The 15742-nt window shown below is 47.6% G+C and overlaps 1 protein-coding gene across 1 annotated transcript in view; it reads left to right on the top strand.

Annotated features, from left to right (window-relative positions):
- ZC3H3 (zinc finger CCCH-type containing 3) overlaps positions 1–15742 on the top strand; it is a 128459-nt gene that overhangs the window by 99015 nt on the left and 13702 nt on the right. The window contains exons 8-9 of the mRNA XM_056484512.1: positions 1393–1462; positions 6081–6212. Coding sequence (XP_056340487.1) covers positions 1393–1462; positions 6081–6212 — 202 coding nt within the window. The remainder of the gene's footprint in view (positions 1–1392; positions 1463–6080; positions 6213–15742) is intronic.

Here is a 15742-nt window from a genome sequence, read left to right on the forward strand (position 1 = left end):
CCCTATCCAGCCTGGCCTGGAACACTTTCAGGGATGGGACAGCCACAGCTTCTCTGGAAATTCTATTCCAGGGCCTCACCAGCCTCATAGGGAAAAGTATCTTCCTAATATCCTGCCTGTCTCTCTGGCAGTGGGAAGCCATTCCCCTTGTCCTGTCACTCCATCCCTTGTCCCAAGTCCCTCTTTAGCTCCTTTGGAGCCCCTTTAGGCACTGGAAGGGGCTCTAAGGTCCCTTTGCAGCCTTCTTTTCTGGGCTGGGTGACTTGAGCCCTGATCACAGTCCAGGTTATTCCTTCAGGAGCATTCCTCAGATCTGTTTGGATCAGTCCAATAGGTTTGAATCCCTCAGCCTGTGACGTCGTGCAGCTCCGAGACTCTGTGATTTATTCCAGGAGAACTGATCCATGTTGGCAGCTCATTAGACCTGCCCAAGAGTTGATTAAACTCTATTATGAGTCATTTAAAAAGTGCAGAAAAGCCAACTCCACTGATGAACTCCTGGAGTAATTTCTCCATAAAATTGCTGCTGTGCTGGAATCACTTGGAAGTTGCTCAAAGCTCAATGGGAGACCATAGAGGAGGGGAGGGTGATTTATTGGGTTTTTTAACTGATTTTACTCCCTCTCACTCATTCTCCCATAACAAATCCCATAACTCCTTGCCTACTTTAGGAATTGTGCTCCTTGAAGTGTTTTGGGTCTCTATCCTGTCTCATTTCCAAGCATCATTGGAGGACAACACTGATTTCTCCCAGTTTTGTGTCTCCTTGTCCTGCTTCCTTTATCTTCAACCCCTTCTTTAGCTTTCCCTTGTCATTTTTTATTTTTGTTAATCTACTCTCACAGTGGTGACTCCTAGGAAAAAACTCTTGAATTCCTCATTTGCTTTGGGATCTTGGTTCCTGTTCTGGGTCTGTCTTTACTCCTCCTAGTTAGTGGCCTCTCCCATCTAGAGCTTCATCCAGCATCTCACAGAATGGGATCATAGAATCCTGGGATGGTTTGGTTTGGAAAGGATCTTTAAGATGATCCAATCCACCTCCCTTGCCATGGGCAGGGACACCTTCCACTATCCCAGATTGCTCCAAGCCTTGGACACTTCCAGGGATGGGGAATCCACAACTTTTCTCTGCAGCTTGGAGTAATCAGAGCTCTTGGAAGGACCTTTCTCCTTCTGGGAGCATCATGTCTGAATTTTGGGATTTGCCTTGCTCTACCTACTAATCACCAGCCAAATGTGATGAAAGAATAAAATCTATCAGCAATCATCATCTGCTCTTCCAACAAAGGGGATCTGTACTAATTTAGGGATGAGCTCAGCAGCAATTGTGTGGTTTTGTATAAAACCATTCATTTTGTGACTCACCTCGTGTCCAACCCTCTCTGTCTCCAGGTTTCTCCGTGGCACCTGCAAGAAGACGGATGGGACCTGTCCATTTTCCCACAAGGTGTCCAAGGACAAGGTCTGTGTGACTTCCCAGTGGGAATGTGGCTCTGTGTGCAAAGGGGTGGTTGTTGGAAGGTTCTTCCTCACTGAATTTGGAGTTTCCTTGCTGAACTCTTCAGGCTCCTGAGTTGTGACAGAACCATGGAATGGTTTGGGATGGATGGGACCTTCAGGATCATCTCATTCCAACCCCTCTGCCATGGTCAGGGACACCTTCCACTATCCCAGGTTGCTCCAAGCCCCATCCAACCTGGCCTTGAATTTTTCCAGGGATGGGGCATCCACAGCTTCTTTGGGCAACCTGTACCAGGGCCTCACCACCCTATGGTTGAAGTCTAGAAAAAACCTGTGAGGTTTTAGAGGTCTAAAAAATACCTCCAAGATCATTAAGGCCGTTTAGTTGCCTCTAATCCTTCCCTACTTAAGATCACATTTCCCTGTAAATCCCTCTGTGCTGGGGTCAGAGGATGTTTTAACAAACATAACTTGGAGCTTTAAATTATTAAAAATCAGTTCTAAAATGCCAAGCAGATAAATCATTTTGAAACTGTGGCATAACAAGTTTGGAGTTCATTGTTTTTCACTTTTTTGGCGTATTTGGAGCTGTGTGGTTTTATTACCCAAGGTGGAAAAATAATCCAGGTTTTACTTTGAGTTTATCAGTGATGATTTAACACCTCAGCCTGTGTTTAGTGGCTGGGATCTCCTCTTGGATGTAGCTTTGGAGGCTCCAGCAGGGAAGCTGAGGTGCCTGAGGCACGTTCCTTGTCCGTGGGGAGCTCATAAGTTACCCGGGAAGTCGCTGCGAACGAGACACGGAGCACCAGATGTTTTTTACATGGATTTCTCTTCAGAGTCACTTAATCACAAGTACATAAAACAGGGACAGGGACAGCTGCATTCCCTGCCTCGTGGCATGTCAGAGCACGAATGGGGATGAGGATTGATAGATGGAAAAAAGAACAGTTTGGGGTTTTTTTTTCATCCTGTAACCACGTCAGTCTTCAGAAATAAGCCAAGAATGAAGGAAGCTTTGCATTGGGTTTAGCTGTTGGTTTATCCAAAATTATTGTGATTAATGAGGCCAGCTACTTCTTGTCATCTAAGTAAACAATGTACAACCCTCTACCTGCACCTCAGAGGTGAAGCATTGAAATTCATCCACAGAACCATAAACTCTAAATTAAATGGAATTTCAGAAGGTGGTGAAGTCTTTTTTGGTCCCAGGGTGAAAAACCTAGATGAAACTTGGGAATTGGAAGTACCCAAGGAGCTGTTGCAGTTGGTGGTTTATCCACCAAAGAATGTGATGGTTGGATGTGGATGAATTTGTGGTCTCTCTACCCAGCAATATTCCTTGGCATGTTTAAATTCCTGGTGGAGATGTGGCCTCAGTTTCCCCTCCAGGTCCCTCAAGGAGGATCTCCAGATTTGACTTCTGGGCTCTGTTTTGGGTGAATAAATGGAGAATGGTTGAAAACTTAACCTTTAGCAGCACCTCACCAGTTTGAGAACAGTAATATTGTAGTAATTAAACTAAATTTAAAAGGAGTGACTGTGCCAAGGAGCTGTTTGCCAATAATATTTTGGGGACAGAATTCCTGGGATGGGATCCCATGGGATGCAGTGACCTCAGCCCATCTCACCTTTATCCTGAGCTAAGGAAGCATCCCCTAAACTCAAGATGAATCATTAATTAACAAACCAAAATCAAAGCAGGCAGTGCCAGCTCTGAAAAGCTTTTGGAGCACGTTTTTTCTGCCATGCTCTGTTGGGAAGGGGAATTATTTTTCACAGGATTAACCACCCTGAGGGTGGTTCAGAGGTCTCCCTGTTTGCCACCTTGTCATCAGCAAGGGCTGGAAGAGAAACAACCTCCTCCATGGAGTTCAAACTTGTTCCAGGGTGATTTATTGCCATGGGAATGCTGCTTCCCAAAGCAAGAGGCAACTTTGCTTTCCAAATCCCAGAGCTCCCCGTTAACCCAGGTGATTCTTGGCAAAGGTGGCTTTTCCCTCATTTATCAGGGCTGGGGAAAGCAGGTGAAGGCACTCAGCAGAGGAAGGAAGCAGTTTTCCTCCTGCTCATGGAGTTTTTGGAGTAAATCCCACCTTTTCCTCAGGTGAAGGATTGTGCATGGTTGGTTTTTGGTTGTTGGAGTTGAGGTTTTAATAAAATCCTTTGTTTTTTTCCATGTGGGATGATGATGGGGTGGTTTGGGGATTCCTGATTTTGTTGGTCCCATCGATTTCACTCTGTGGTTATTGGAGAGGGACACCCCAAAATCTCCTCATCAGAGAAAGTTTAGGTTATTGTGTATGTCACCTTGGTGGAATTTTACTGGGATGGGATGTGCAATCCAGGAGGTGAAGGATCAAAGGCTCACAGGGCTTGGCTCTTGGTTTCAGGACAAAACCACTTCTCACCTTTGTGCACTCCCATGCCTCAGTTTCCCCACTGAAAAATGGGAATAATCACTATTTTCTCTGGGGAAAAAATCACTGTTTTCTATGGAAAACTGCATGAATTCAGCTGTCACAGCAGCAGGGAGCTTTTCCCCATCCTAGAGCAGCAAACCCCTTGCTCCAAGCAGGGAATGGTCTCCAGGATGGAGGATGGCTCCAGATTGTCACAGAGCTTTGCAGATCCAAACTCCAGTGGTTTCCAACACCCTCTGGTTATGGAAAAAAAAGAGCCTGGAGAAGAAGGAAAGCTCTTCTTGTTCTTCCATGGGCAGGGACACCATCCACTATCCCAAGTTTCTCCAAGCCAATCCAACCTGGCCTTGGGCACTCCAGGGATGGGGCAGCCACAGCTTCTCTGCAACCACTGCCAGGACCTCACAGTTCAAATTGTAGAGCCTTTGGTGAGAAGCACCCACTGAAATGACACACAGGGAATTTTTCCACAACGGATCAGAGCCACTGCCACATCCCAGCAATGGGGAGAGACCAGGAAATCTGAAGGAAGAGCAGGTTGCCAGAGGCCAGGACTCGAGGAGCCGCCCGCTGCTGTTCCAACAGCTTTTCCCCTTGAGGAACTCGGAAAGAATCAGCATTTTTCTCCCTAATAGAGCTTCAAAACTCAGTTGTGAGCAATTTGGAGGCTCACGTGGAGTTTCGGGTTCATTTAGCTGCTGCCTCCAGAGCTCTCAGAGAGTCGGAGCTGTCGAAGGCGGCCGCAGCGCCCCAGTGCCTTGAATTAATGTTATTGTTATTTGTGTGGACGTGCTGGGGTGCAAACAAGGTTAATTGAAATGAGAGCGCTGCTTCCTCTTGATAATGGCTCGGGCTTGACAGCGAGGAGGAGTTTATTTTTGTCAGAGAGCTGCCTTTATTATCCCTTTTTATTAGAGCTAATTTGGGCTCTATATCAAAAACTACATTAAGGGAATCGTTTACGGTCACACCACCAGCACTGCCAAAGATCGCCCCAGAGCCCTGTCCTTTATGTTAATGTCTGCAGTTAAAAGACAATTAAAAATAAACTCTCCTCTTTTAAAGCACCCTTTGTTTTCTTTCCTCTCGGCCTCCAGCGAGGCAATTTAGTTCAACCCTTAATGTGCCCTTCAGGGATAAGGGATTTTTCCGGATAGCCCCAGCTATAGTGGTTACTGCAGGATTGTAAATATTACTTGGGGATGCTTGATGTGGGACCAGGATGCTGCTGGTGGATGGGAGGATCAACACCACACCGAGCAGTGAGGAAATTTGGGATGCAGGAGCAGGAGGAGCCGGACCTTGGGGAAGCCTGGTCGGGGCGGGAAGCGGGAAGCTGCCGGTAAGTTAAGGATGCTGAAATATGGCAGCAGGCTGGTAATTTGTTTTTAATGATAACAGCTGGCAGAAGGTGAAGTTTGTGCTTTGAGGACGATGAGGAGAATCCTTGCTCTGTTGGTTTTCCCCCTCGGCTGCTCAGGAGCGCGGGATCAGGATCTGCTCCGTCCATCCCGCTGCTCTCCTTCTCCAGGGCTCATGGCAGCAGCCTGGGCTCTCCTCCTGCTTTCACTCCCTCCTGGAGCATCCCTCCAGTGCACAGGGACATCACAGCCCTGGGGAATTCCAGGGTGCTGCTTTGGAATGATGCAGCCCCTCCAAAATCCTTGCAGAGGTGCTTTTTCCCCCCCTTTGGAGCTTTTATCAAACCCCCTTCCAGCCACTTCCCTATCCATGGAAGAACCAAATAGGAATCACCCCCAAGATGCTGTTTTGGCCTTGGTGATGGCCAGAATTCCCTGTGGGATGTGGCAGCTGGGCTGGGTGTGATCCCTGCACTGTTCCCATCTCCATCACTGCATCATCCCCTGCTAAAGGTGTTCCCAGAATTTATGACATTTCCCTGTCCCCTCCCTCCTTTCTTCCTGGTGGCAGTTTCCAGCTTTTCACCCTCCCTCCAGCATCCCTGAAGGATGCTGAGGGAAGCACCTTTGCTCCCTCCCAAACACCAGGAACACAAGGCAGGGAGCTGCCTTGCAGGAAACCAGTGCAAGAGCTAAAAACACATCTGGGATTGGTGGCTGGCAAAAGATTTCTATTTATTTTACACTTGTCACGCTTTTATTTCAGGTCTGGGGGTTGCAATGATTCTGAGTCGTGGGTTTAAGGATTGCTGATGGATTTCTCCTCCTCTTGCAGATGCCAGTGTGTTCCTACTACTTAAAGGGGATCTGCAGCAACAGCAATTGCCCCTACAGCCATGTCTACGTGTCCAGGAAGGCAGAAGTGTGCCAAGATTTCCTCAAAGGATATTGTCCCATGGGAGAAAAGGTAAAGAGGGATTTATCCCAGCTGCTGTGGGCCAAAGCCAAAGCCATGAGCAGCATCCTGCACCAGCTACAGCACCACAGGGAGCAGCTGGATGTGATGAAGAACAGTCCTGTGCTTTTCCAAGGGGTTTTGGCAAAGTGGTTTGTTTAGGGAAAAAGGGAAGGAAATCAAAGGCTTCAGGTCATCAGTGTGATGCACCTTTAACCAGGTGCTTCCCTGGTAAGAGCCTGCATGGGGTGTTGGTGTTACCAGTGTCTGAGCTGGAAGCACCTGCCCTGAAATCCCCTCACTGAAACAGCTGAAAAACGTAGGAAAATATTTAGGATTCCCTGTTTCACCTAGAAAATCCATAGGCATTGATGCTTATCTTCCACACTGGCTCCATGACAGGTTAAAATTTGAGCATTAAATCCTGTGGCTTAGTTTTAGGTGCAAGACCAGCCTTGCTGAGCCAGCTCAGCATTTGGCTGTGCCTGGGGGACTCACAGAGCCACTTCCAGGTCCTGGGGATGGTTTGGATCTGTGCAGTGAAGTCCTACATGGACTTCATGTTCACCCTGGGGAGAGTTGCAGCCTTATCCATGAGCTTTTGGTATCCAATGTAACATGAAAATTGTGGAGCAGCTTTTGTGGAGCTTGTTGCCAGCTGCCATTTGCTGTTCCAAAGGAATTTGGAACACACAGGATCTCACCTTTCTGTGGCTGAGGGAGAGTGTTGACCATGCTGGTGTTCCCTTGGGAAATCTTGGCTCATCTTTGCCATTTTCCAGCTGGGTTATGGATTATGGTATTGGATTTCTGCTCATCCTTGGACAATTGTGACTAGTGGGAAAGGGGGGACCCCTGCACCTGTGGAGCTGCTGGAGTGAGTCCAGAGGAGGCCATGGAGATGCTCCAAATTCTGGAGCCCCTCTGCTCTGGAGCCAGGCTGGGACAGCTGGGAATGTCCAGCCTGGAAAAGGGGAGACTCTGAGGAGACCTTAGAACCATTTCTGAGGGGCTAAAGGGGCTCCAGGAGAGCTGGAGAAGGACTTTGAACAAGGACCTGGAGTGCCAGGACAAATGGGAATGGTTTCCCACTGCCAGAGGGCAGGGATAGATGGGATATTGGGAAGAAGCTCTTCTCTGTGAATGTGGTGAGGCCCTGACACAGATTGTCCAGAGGAGTTGTGGGTGCCCCAGAGGGCTCTTCTCCTTTTCTCCATCCTGGTAGAGCTCATCTGCAGAGGTACAACTTATCAAGAGAAGCTGTAGGTGCTCAGATCCCCCCAGCCTGTCCCAGAATCCAAACACAACACCAGATGGAATCTAGGATGGGATTAGGCTGGAAAAGACCTCCAAGATCATCAAGCCTAGCTTTGAACCCAGCACTGTCAAGTCCCATTAAACCCCATCTAGTGTTTTCCCCATCCTTTCCTGAGAAGAAACCACCAAAGAGCAAAAACCAGGGAAAAAAAAGCTAAAAGTGAGAGTTTTAAAGAAAGCAGGACATCATCATCAGCAGTGGGAAGCTCTAATAAATTAGTCTGGACCTAATTACTTTTTGTGGCAGCTCATGGAGGGGAACTTGATGCAGGATAAACATTCCCTGAGAAGGGAAACACAGGCATCCTGCCACCTCCCTCCAACCAGGCAGGCAGGGTCCCCACAATTATTTTTAAAATATTCCAATTTAAATGAAAATATAAAAGAGATATTTAGAATATTTATTCTATTAGGAAAAGTGCTTACGGCGTCACTTTGGGAACGTCGGGAAAGCATTCTCCTCCAGATGATGGATAGCAGCCTGTAATTATATATGGGGAGAAATTGCTGAGCAGGCCATATTTAACTGGGGAGGAGAAATTCCAGCTTGGGCCATTAAGGGTTAATTTTATTCTCTAAATAATATAAAAAGTGCTGAGTCTGTGCCTTTGCTCCAAGTAGAAAGTCCTCAAATGGACCCCGGAGAGTTTATAATATTCCAGTGAATCAAGGAAAAATGTTAACCTTGCTTCATAAAACGATGGCTTGTTAAAGATGAGCAGTCCCTTTTCTTGTGAATTATTTAGGATGGGAGTAAATCTTGCCTCGTTCTGCCTTTCCCTGTCCCAGCAATGTTGGTTTGAAGCACAAAGAGCACGGAATGTGAAGGTGTGAGAGATCCTGGGTGGATCAGCTCTGATAAGGATCATCCATAATTAGGAATTTAAGTTGTTTTATGCTGATATTTGGCACACTGGGCTCTTCTCCCAGGTGTGTTTTTCTCTTTGTGCTCTCCCAGACAAACACAATTCCTGATTTTTAGCAGACCTCCATCAAAAATGTCCATTATTATCCATAATTTATGATGTGTCATTGGCAGTGTTGTCTCTTAAGTACTTCCTAGGATGTGTTGCAGGATTCTCAGGACATGTTGATCCACCTTTGACCCATTCCATGGGCTGTAATTCCAGCTGCTCTTCCTACAAATGATGCCAGGACTGACCCACTCTGGCTTCACCAGGAATTTAGAATTAAGTGAGAAAGCTTTAATTTTTGCATTCCCAAGTCCTTTTTTTAGGACTCTAGAAGGGTCTAAATCCACCCTTGGGGATAGGGAACACTCCTGTACAAGACTATAATCACATCCTTTTTAAAGGGAATATTACCCAAATATTAATTTGTCAAAAGTTGGACCTGATGATTTTGGAGAGCTTTTCCAACCTAAATGATTCTGGAATTCTGTTTCCAGAAGGGAGCTGGTGGCAGAGCCAGAACCTTGATTTCCAGCATTCCTACAGGTTCCTGGGTCATGGGCTGGGGAGTTCCTCCATCATTTTTGCTTCCTGAAGGGATCATCCCTAAACACAGCACAATGCATCCCTTAAAGCCACAGAGTGATTCCCACCTTGGAGATCTCTGTCCCAATTTTCCTGGAGCTGCCTGCCCTTCCCTGGCACCCTGACCTGGTCATGCTGGGAGGTCCCTTTGGGGTGGCCACCTGCACTGGAGGAAACCCCAAAAGGGAAGTGGGAGGAGAGGGAGAAATGGGGCCTCTTGCAGGTTCTTCCCAGGGTTTTCCAGAGATGTTTTCATGAGCTGCTCTATGGTCAGAGCTCCTCTGTGGTTCCACATCCCTGCTCCCATATGGGGCCTTGTGCAGGGACTTGGAAGAGGAATCCTTCAGGAGAGGAGGGTGTGGGGGATGAGGCAGCACCAGTGGGTGAAGTGTCTGTGGTGATGTGACCCCAGAGCAAGGGACAAGCAGGAGGAGACACTGGATGGAGACATTGTGGTGCCCCATCCCTGGAAGTGTCCCAGGCCAGGCTGGACAAGGCTTGGAGCAACCTGGGATAGTGGAAAGTGTCCCTGCCCATGGCAGGGGCTTGGAACAGGATGGGCTTTAAGGACTTTTCCAACCCAAACCAAATTTGATGGCAAACCATGGGCTGGGATCTCTGTGTGGCCAAAATCCTGGAGCTGGGAGCTCACCCATAGGTGACCCCAAGGAGCACCTGCTTTGGGATTTGCTTTCCAGGCACAAAAGATGAAGGAGAGAAGATTTTGATGGGATATTGAGAAGAAATTCCTTCCTGTGAGGGTGGTGAGGCTCTGGCACAGGTTTCCAGAGCAGCTGTGGGTGCCCCATCCCTGAAAGTGTCAGACACCAGATTGGACAAGGCTTGGAGAAACCTGGAATAGTGGAAGGAGTTTGGAATGACATCATTAAAGTCCCTTCCAACTCAAACCACTCAACAATTCCATTGCTGCCACTGGAAAATTAAATAATAATTAAATAATGAAATAATTTCCCCCCCCCTCTGTGCCCATTAGCACCAGAGCAGCATTAAATCTCTCTCCAGGATTGTTTCCATTGGCTGTCTTGGAGTCTGTGGGTAAATTGTTCCCTCCTGGGAGCTGTTAAACAGTGAGACACAGTGAGATTAAACAACTAGGCTTCCCTGGGAAGGAGATGTACTGGAATAAATCATGGATAAGAGGAGAATCTGTTCCCATCCCTCTGGAATCCCAACTGGCACAGCCAGCCTTGTGATGGTGGAGCTTGACATGGGCACTGCCATGGCAGGAGGGTTGAGCTGTGCTGGGACTGCTCATCCAGCTCATCTGATTCCTTAAATCCATCTTTTTATTAGACCAAACTCTAATTTCTGTTTTATCCATGTAAAAAATATGGGACAGGGGCAGCACTGCCTGAGGAAGTGCTGCTTCCTTGGGAAGAATAATTTTCCTCCTCCAGGTGGAGCTTGGTGTTTTTTTGCAGTGGCAGCTGCTTGACTTTGCTGTAGAAAATCCAAATGTGGGGTTTTTTTCTCAGCTGAAACCTTGTCCTTGTGTGGTTTTTTGTGTGTTTGGTTGGTTATTTTTTCCTTTTCTGGTGGAAGTTCAACAGTTTCCCTCCAGAAACTTATTTTGTGTGTTTGATACATTCAATTTAACACATTTCTTTAGAAAACGCCACATGAGCTGTGTTACAACAGTAAATATTAAATTTCTGTGGGGTTTCCTCTTAATTGCCCAATGATGGAGAGCAGCAGCCTGGGATCCTTGTTTGCCTTAATCTTTTCTCATGGAAAGGTGAAGTTCAACACTGTTCAGGCTTTCTGATCTCATGGTTTTTCTGGTTCAACCAGCATTTTTCTTTCCTCACAGCCATCAGATCTTGGTGATTCTGGGTCTTTTTTTCCCTTCCTTTGATCCCATGTTGAATCCCAACCAACTTGGCTTTTCCTTGAGGAACTCTTGGACCAAGAGTTGTCAGCAGGTTGTGGAATATTCATTCCTGGAGGGATTTAACAGCCTTGTGGATGTGGCACATGTGGACATGACTTAGTGGTGGCCTTGGCAGTGCTGGGGGAATGGGATTTTCCAACCTAAACAATTTCCTGATTCTATAATAATTTGGAAATAGCTGATGGAGAGCTCTGCCTTTGATAGCTCTTTTATAGTCTACTGCAGCTGTATGAAAATCAGCTAGAAAAGCAACTTCATTTTGTTTTATCCTTAATTTTGGCTTTGGTTGACAGATGTTTTCTGAGAGCTTGATTTGGGATTTTTTTTTTCCCCCCCATAATGTGTAGCAGAAATCTTCAGTCACCAAACTGATGAGTAAGTGAAATTTTTATTTAAAATAAGGAATGTGTAAGATGGGTAATGGGGCTGTTTTTAAGGCCTTGAGTAGTGTCCAGGATGGATTTGAGCCAGCTGAAATCTCTCCAGGTTCATCCCATTGGTTTGTTGGAAATGCTGAGTTCTTGTCCACATCCTTTGAGCAATGAATGCTGCTGATAATAAATGATAAATCCCAGTCATGGTGGTGGGATCTTCCCACTGGAAACACTCTGTAGCCTTCAGAAGAGGTTTAAAACCAGTCAGGATTCTTCCCTGGCCAATCCTATCTGTGTATCTCTATGGAAATCTTGTGGGTTTCCAGTTGTATCTCATAGTTTGTAATGGGATAATGAGGGTTCTTATTGCTCCTTTAATTTAACTGTAGCATCTCCAATGGAATTCTGACCCTTACATTAAAGATGGGGCTTATCAGGATGAACTGGAACTGCTTAATAGCCTGGGACTGTTGATAACAGCACCAAGATAAATCCCAGGCTGAGATTTTCTCTTTCTTGCACTTTAATATCTTTGTAGAAGGAGGTGGGGCACAAAATGTGAGAATTGTGAAGTTTGGGAGAAGAGCAGCCACAGAATCACAGCTCTAAAGCAGGAATGTAGTGATGAGGTAGAGAGTTCCTGATTTCAGCCTGAACTTCTGTAGAGATGAACCCAAAACCCAGCAGATTGGTTCTTTGCTTCTTGTCTGTAATCTCCCTTTGATCTGCTGTGTTCTCTGTCAGAAAATCCCCACATCCTGTGAGCAGTGGGTGATTCCCAGGATCACAGAGTGGAAGGAACCACAATGGAGCATCTGGTCCAAGCTCCAGGGTCATCTCAGAGCACCTGGCACAGGATTGTGCCCAGAGAATTCTGGAATATCTCCAGTGAGGGCGACTCCACAGCCTCTCTGGTCTGTTCAGGGCTTGGTCACTGCCCAGGGGAGAAGTTCTGCCTCATGTCCAGGTGGAACTTCCTGGGATCAGTTCCTGCCTGTTCCTCCTGTGCCATTGCTGGGCCCCCAGAGCAGAGCCTGGTCCCTCTCTGAGCCCTCCCTGCAGACAGGGACAGGCAGGGATGGGGTCCCCTCTCAGCTGTGTCTCCTCTCCAGGCTGAGCAGCCCCAGCTCCCTCAGCCTTTCCTTCTCAGAGATGCTCCAGTCCCTTCATCATCCTTGTCCTCCTCTGGACCTGCTCCAGGAGCTCCATGTCTCCAGCACTGGGCAGAGCACTCCAGATGTGTCCCATCTGTGCTGAGGAGAGGGGCAGCATCACCTCCCTCAACTTGCTCTTCCTAATGCACCCCAGGATCCCACTGTGCTCCTTCCCTGAGCCAGCTGGAACCAGGAATGTGGTGGAGCCCATCATCCCTGATGGAGATGAGGCTGTTGGGAATGTCAGTGGGTGTCTGCCTCACTCCACAGCCAGCAGTGATGATTTGGGGGTGGCAATTCTCATTGGTGGGGAGCCCATGTGAAAGTGGCTCTTTTGGAATCATTGGGATTGTGGAGGTGCCTGGAAATGGGATTCCTCAAAGCAGGGCAGGGGATGGTTGAATTCCATAGGCATTGCCACAAAGGGATGAATGCCAGGTTCAGAATTCACTTTCTGGATGTCCAAAAAGTTACAGCCTCGATATCCAGTGGAAACCAGTGACAGGGGGTGTCCCTCAAGGGTCTGTACTGGGACCAGTGGTATTAATGCCTTCATTAATGATATAATGGGATTGAGTTCCACTTTGGCAAGTTTGCAGATGACACCAAGTGGGTGGTGCCATTGTTCCACAGAATCCTGGAATCACAGGCTGGTTTGGGTTGGAATAGACCTTAAAGACCATCCTGTTCCACCCCCTTGCCATGGGCAGGAATTCCCTCCCAGCTGCTTTGCTTCCTCTTAAATACAATTTTCACAATAATTTTTAAAACACCATCCTGGTGTTGCTCCAGCTCCAGAGGTATTTTAGCTCAAATGTTGTTTTATCTCCTGGAAAAACCAAAGGAGAGAATTTATGGATTTGCAGTGGATCCTAGGGAGTTTTTAGATCCCAAATCCCTCTGATCATTAGGAGATGACCATCAGGAGTCATCCCTTTGCTGCAGACCTTTTGCTGGGCAAATCCTTTTGAGGGCAGAAACCCGTTTGGGAGCAAATTCCTTCAGATAACCACATTGGTTAAATGCTTCCATCATTATTCCAGTCTGGATGATGTTCAGATGTATTGTCCTCCAGGTTTTAATGACAGTGAGCTGGTATTTTTTTTTCCTTTAAGGCTGTTTCCATCTGCACCCAATTATAAAAAAGCCATTTACTGGCTGTCACTTCAGAGCGGCGTCAAAACAGCCCCGGCACCTCCAGCCATCACTTCCCAACAGCCACTTAGAAGGACATTAAAACAGCCTGACATCCATCCAGTCCATTAATCCCACTGCTTGGCCATGGGGGTACCTGGAACAGCTGCAGCAAAAGCTGCATGGATGCTCAAGAGGGCTTTAAAAAATAGAAAACACTGGAGATGAGGCAGTTGAGTTTTGGGGATTTTAATGTTCCCCTTCTCCTTAAGATCTGTTTGGTGGGATTTGTGTCTGTCATGATGGATAAAGGTATGGACATGGATCCCAAGGAGATGGGAAGATGTTCCACTTTGTCATCTCTTCACAGAATAACAATATTTTGAGTTGGGAGGGGCCCACAAGGATCATCAAAGTCCAACCCTTGTCACCTGCTGTCCCCCAGTGCTGGGAAAGGAGCAGGGGGTGAGATGAAGCCTGGAGACACTTGAGAAGTTCAACCTGGCCAAAGTGCTGCCCAGGATCCAGGAATGCCAGGCTGGGTGGGATCTCTCCTCCCCACCCCATAGGGTCAGTGGGTGATTGTTGGTTGGTCCAGTGACCCAGCTTCACCTTCCTCCCACCCTCCATCCCCTCCTGCCAGGCTTGTTCGTGGAAAATGTTCATTAACATCATTCCCAAGATTGAGCCAGGACTTTCCACCAGTTGCTGCCTCCTCCTTTGCCAGCTCCCTGCTAAAGAAGGCTGGGCCCTGCAAACCTCCTCATCCCTGTCTCACTCCTGGAGCACGTTGGACCATTTAAGGCCTTGTGGATCCTTGACAGCACCTGGAATTTCACCCAAAGCTGCCTTGGCAGCCAGGGAGGAGTCCTGGACATGAGTTCTGCCAGCTGGGCACCATCCCAACCCTGGGCATTGCTGGACAGGCTGTGGGGGGAACCCCACAGTGGGGACACTGGGACTGGGACACATCCATGGGGGTGTTGGCATGGAGCAGGAGTGGGGTGAGGTTTCTCCTTGTGGCTTTTTAGGGATTCTCTGGGGTTTTCTCATCTCTCTGGTGGAAAGGACCAGACTTTTTTTTTTCCCTTTTTATGGCCCAACCTGTGGTCTGGCAGGGGTCCTGAGGGGGGGTATAATTAGCCACCCCAACAGGTGGCAGGGATCAGATGGCCCCCAGCATCACCCCACAGCCCCGCTGGGCAAAATTCCCTTTGGAAACCCAGCCCCAGCATGCTGGGTCTGGCAGGAGCAGGGGAGCTACTGTAAATAAACAGAGGGGCTTTTCCAGCCTCTGGAGGCAATTCCAGCCTCACCATCCCAGCTGTGGGAGAAGGAGGATGGAGTCAGGGCAGGAGCACTGGGAGCAGTGTGGAAAAGCCATTAGAAACCTGAGCTAGGGACACAGCCCCAGGATTAGCCACACAGGGTTTGTTTTCTTTATGAAAGTATCTTTTTACCATGGAGCCAATAAACATGGGCTGCTCCAAGGTTCATTTGGAGGTTGGGGCTGGGTGGTGGCACATCCTGATCCTGGTGCCCAGCCATAACTGGTGCCCCACTGGGAAGGAACAGCCACATTTCTTGGCCTTTTCCCAAAAGAACACAATTCCTCGATGTAGCAGTGATTCATCCATGTGGCTTTTTTGAGGTCAGGGTTTCTGCTTTCCTGCTCTTCTCCTTTCCAAATCCATTTTGTGCTGGAAACCCCTTTACAGAAGGGGATTTCACATCATTTTCAGGCATCATCTTGAGCAGAGCCAGGATTTGGACTTGATGATCCTTGGGAGTTCCTTTCAACTCAGGATATTTTGTGATTCCAGGAGCTGGGGATGGTCAGACCTGGACCTGGCACCAGGGCCCATCCCCACAATCTCATGCTCCATTGGAATTGTCCCTTCCAGGTGAGCTTAGAATCTCTGCCCATGCATTCATCCCAGTCTTCAGTCCCTAATGGGCTGTTCCTTTATTTTTTCTCTCTTCCCTAATTTTGTCCCATTTATTTTAAAAGAAGTTATTAGGTTGAGAGATTTACTTTTCTACTTGCTAATATTTTGGGAGAAATTCCTGTGTTGGAATTCCTGTCTGGTCACCACCTTTCCCAAATGTTTCTCTTTCGTCCAGGATGTACTCTGTGTGCAGGTAAAGTGAGAAA

Source organism: Oenanthe melanoleuca, chromosome 2 (assembly GCF_029582105.1).
Source record: "Oenanthe melanoleuca isolate GR-GAL-2019-014 chromosome 2, OMel1.0, whole genome shotgun sequence".
NCBI classification, from domain to species: domain Eukaryota; kingdom Metazoa; phylum Chordata; class Aves; order Passeriformes; family Muscicapidae; genus Oenanthe; species Oenanthe melanoleuca.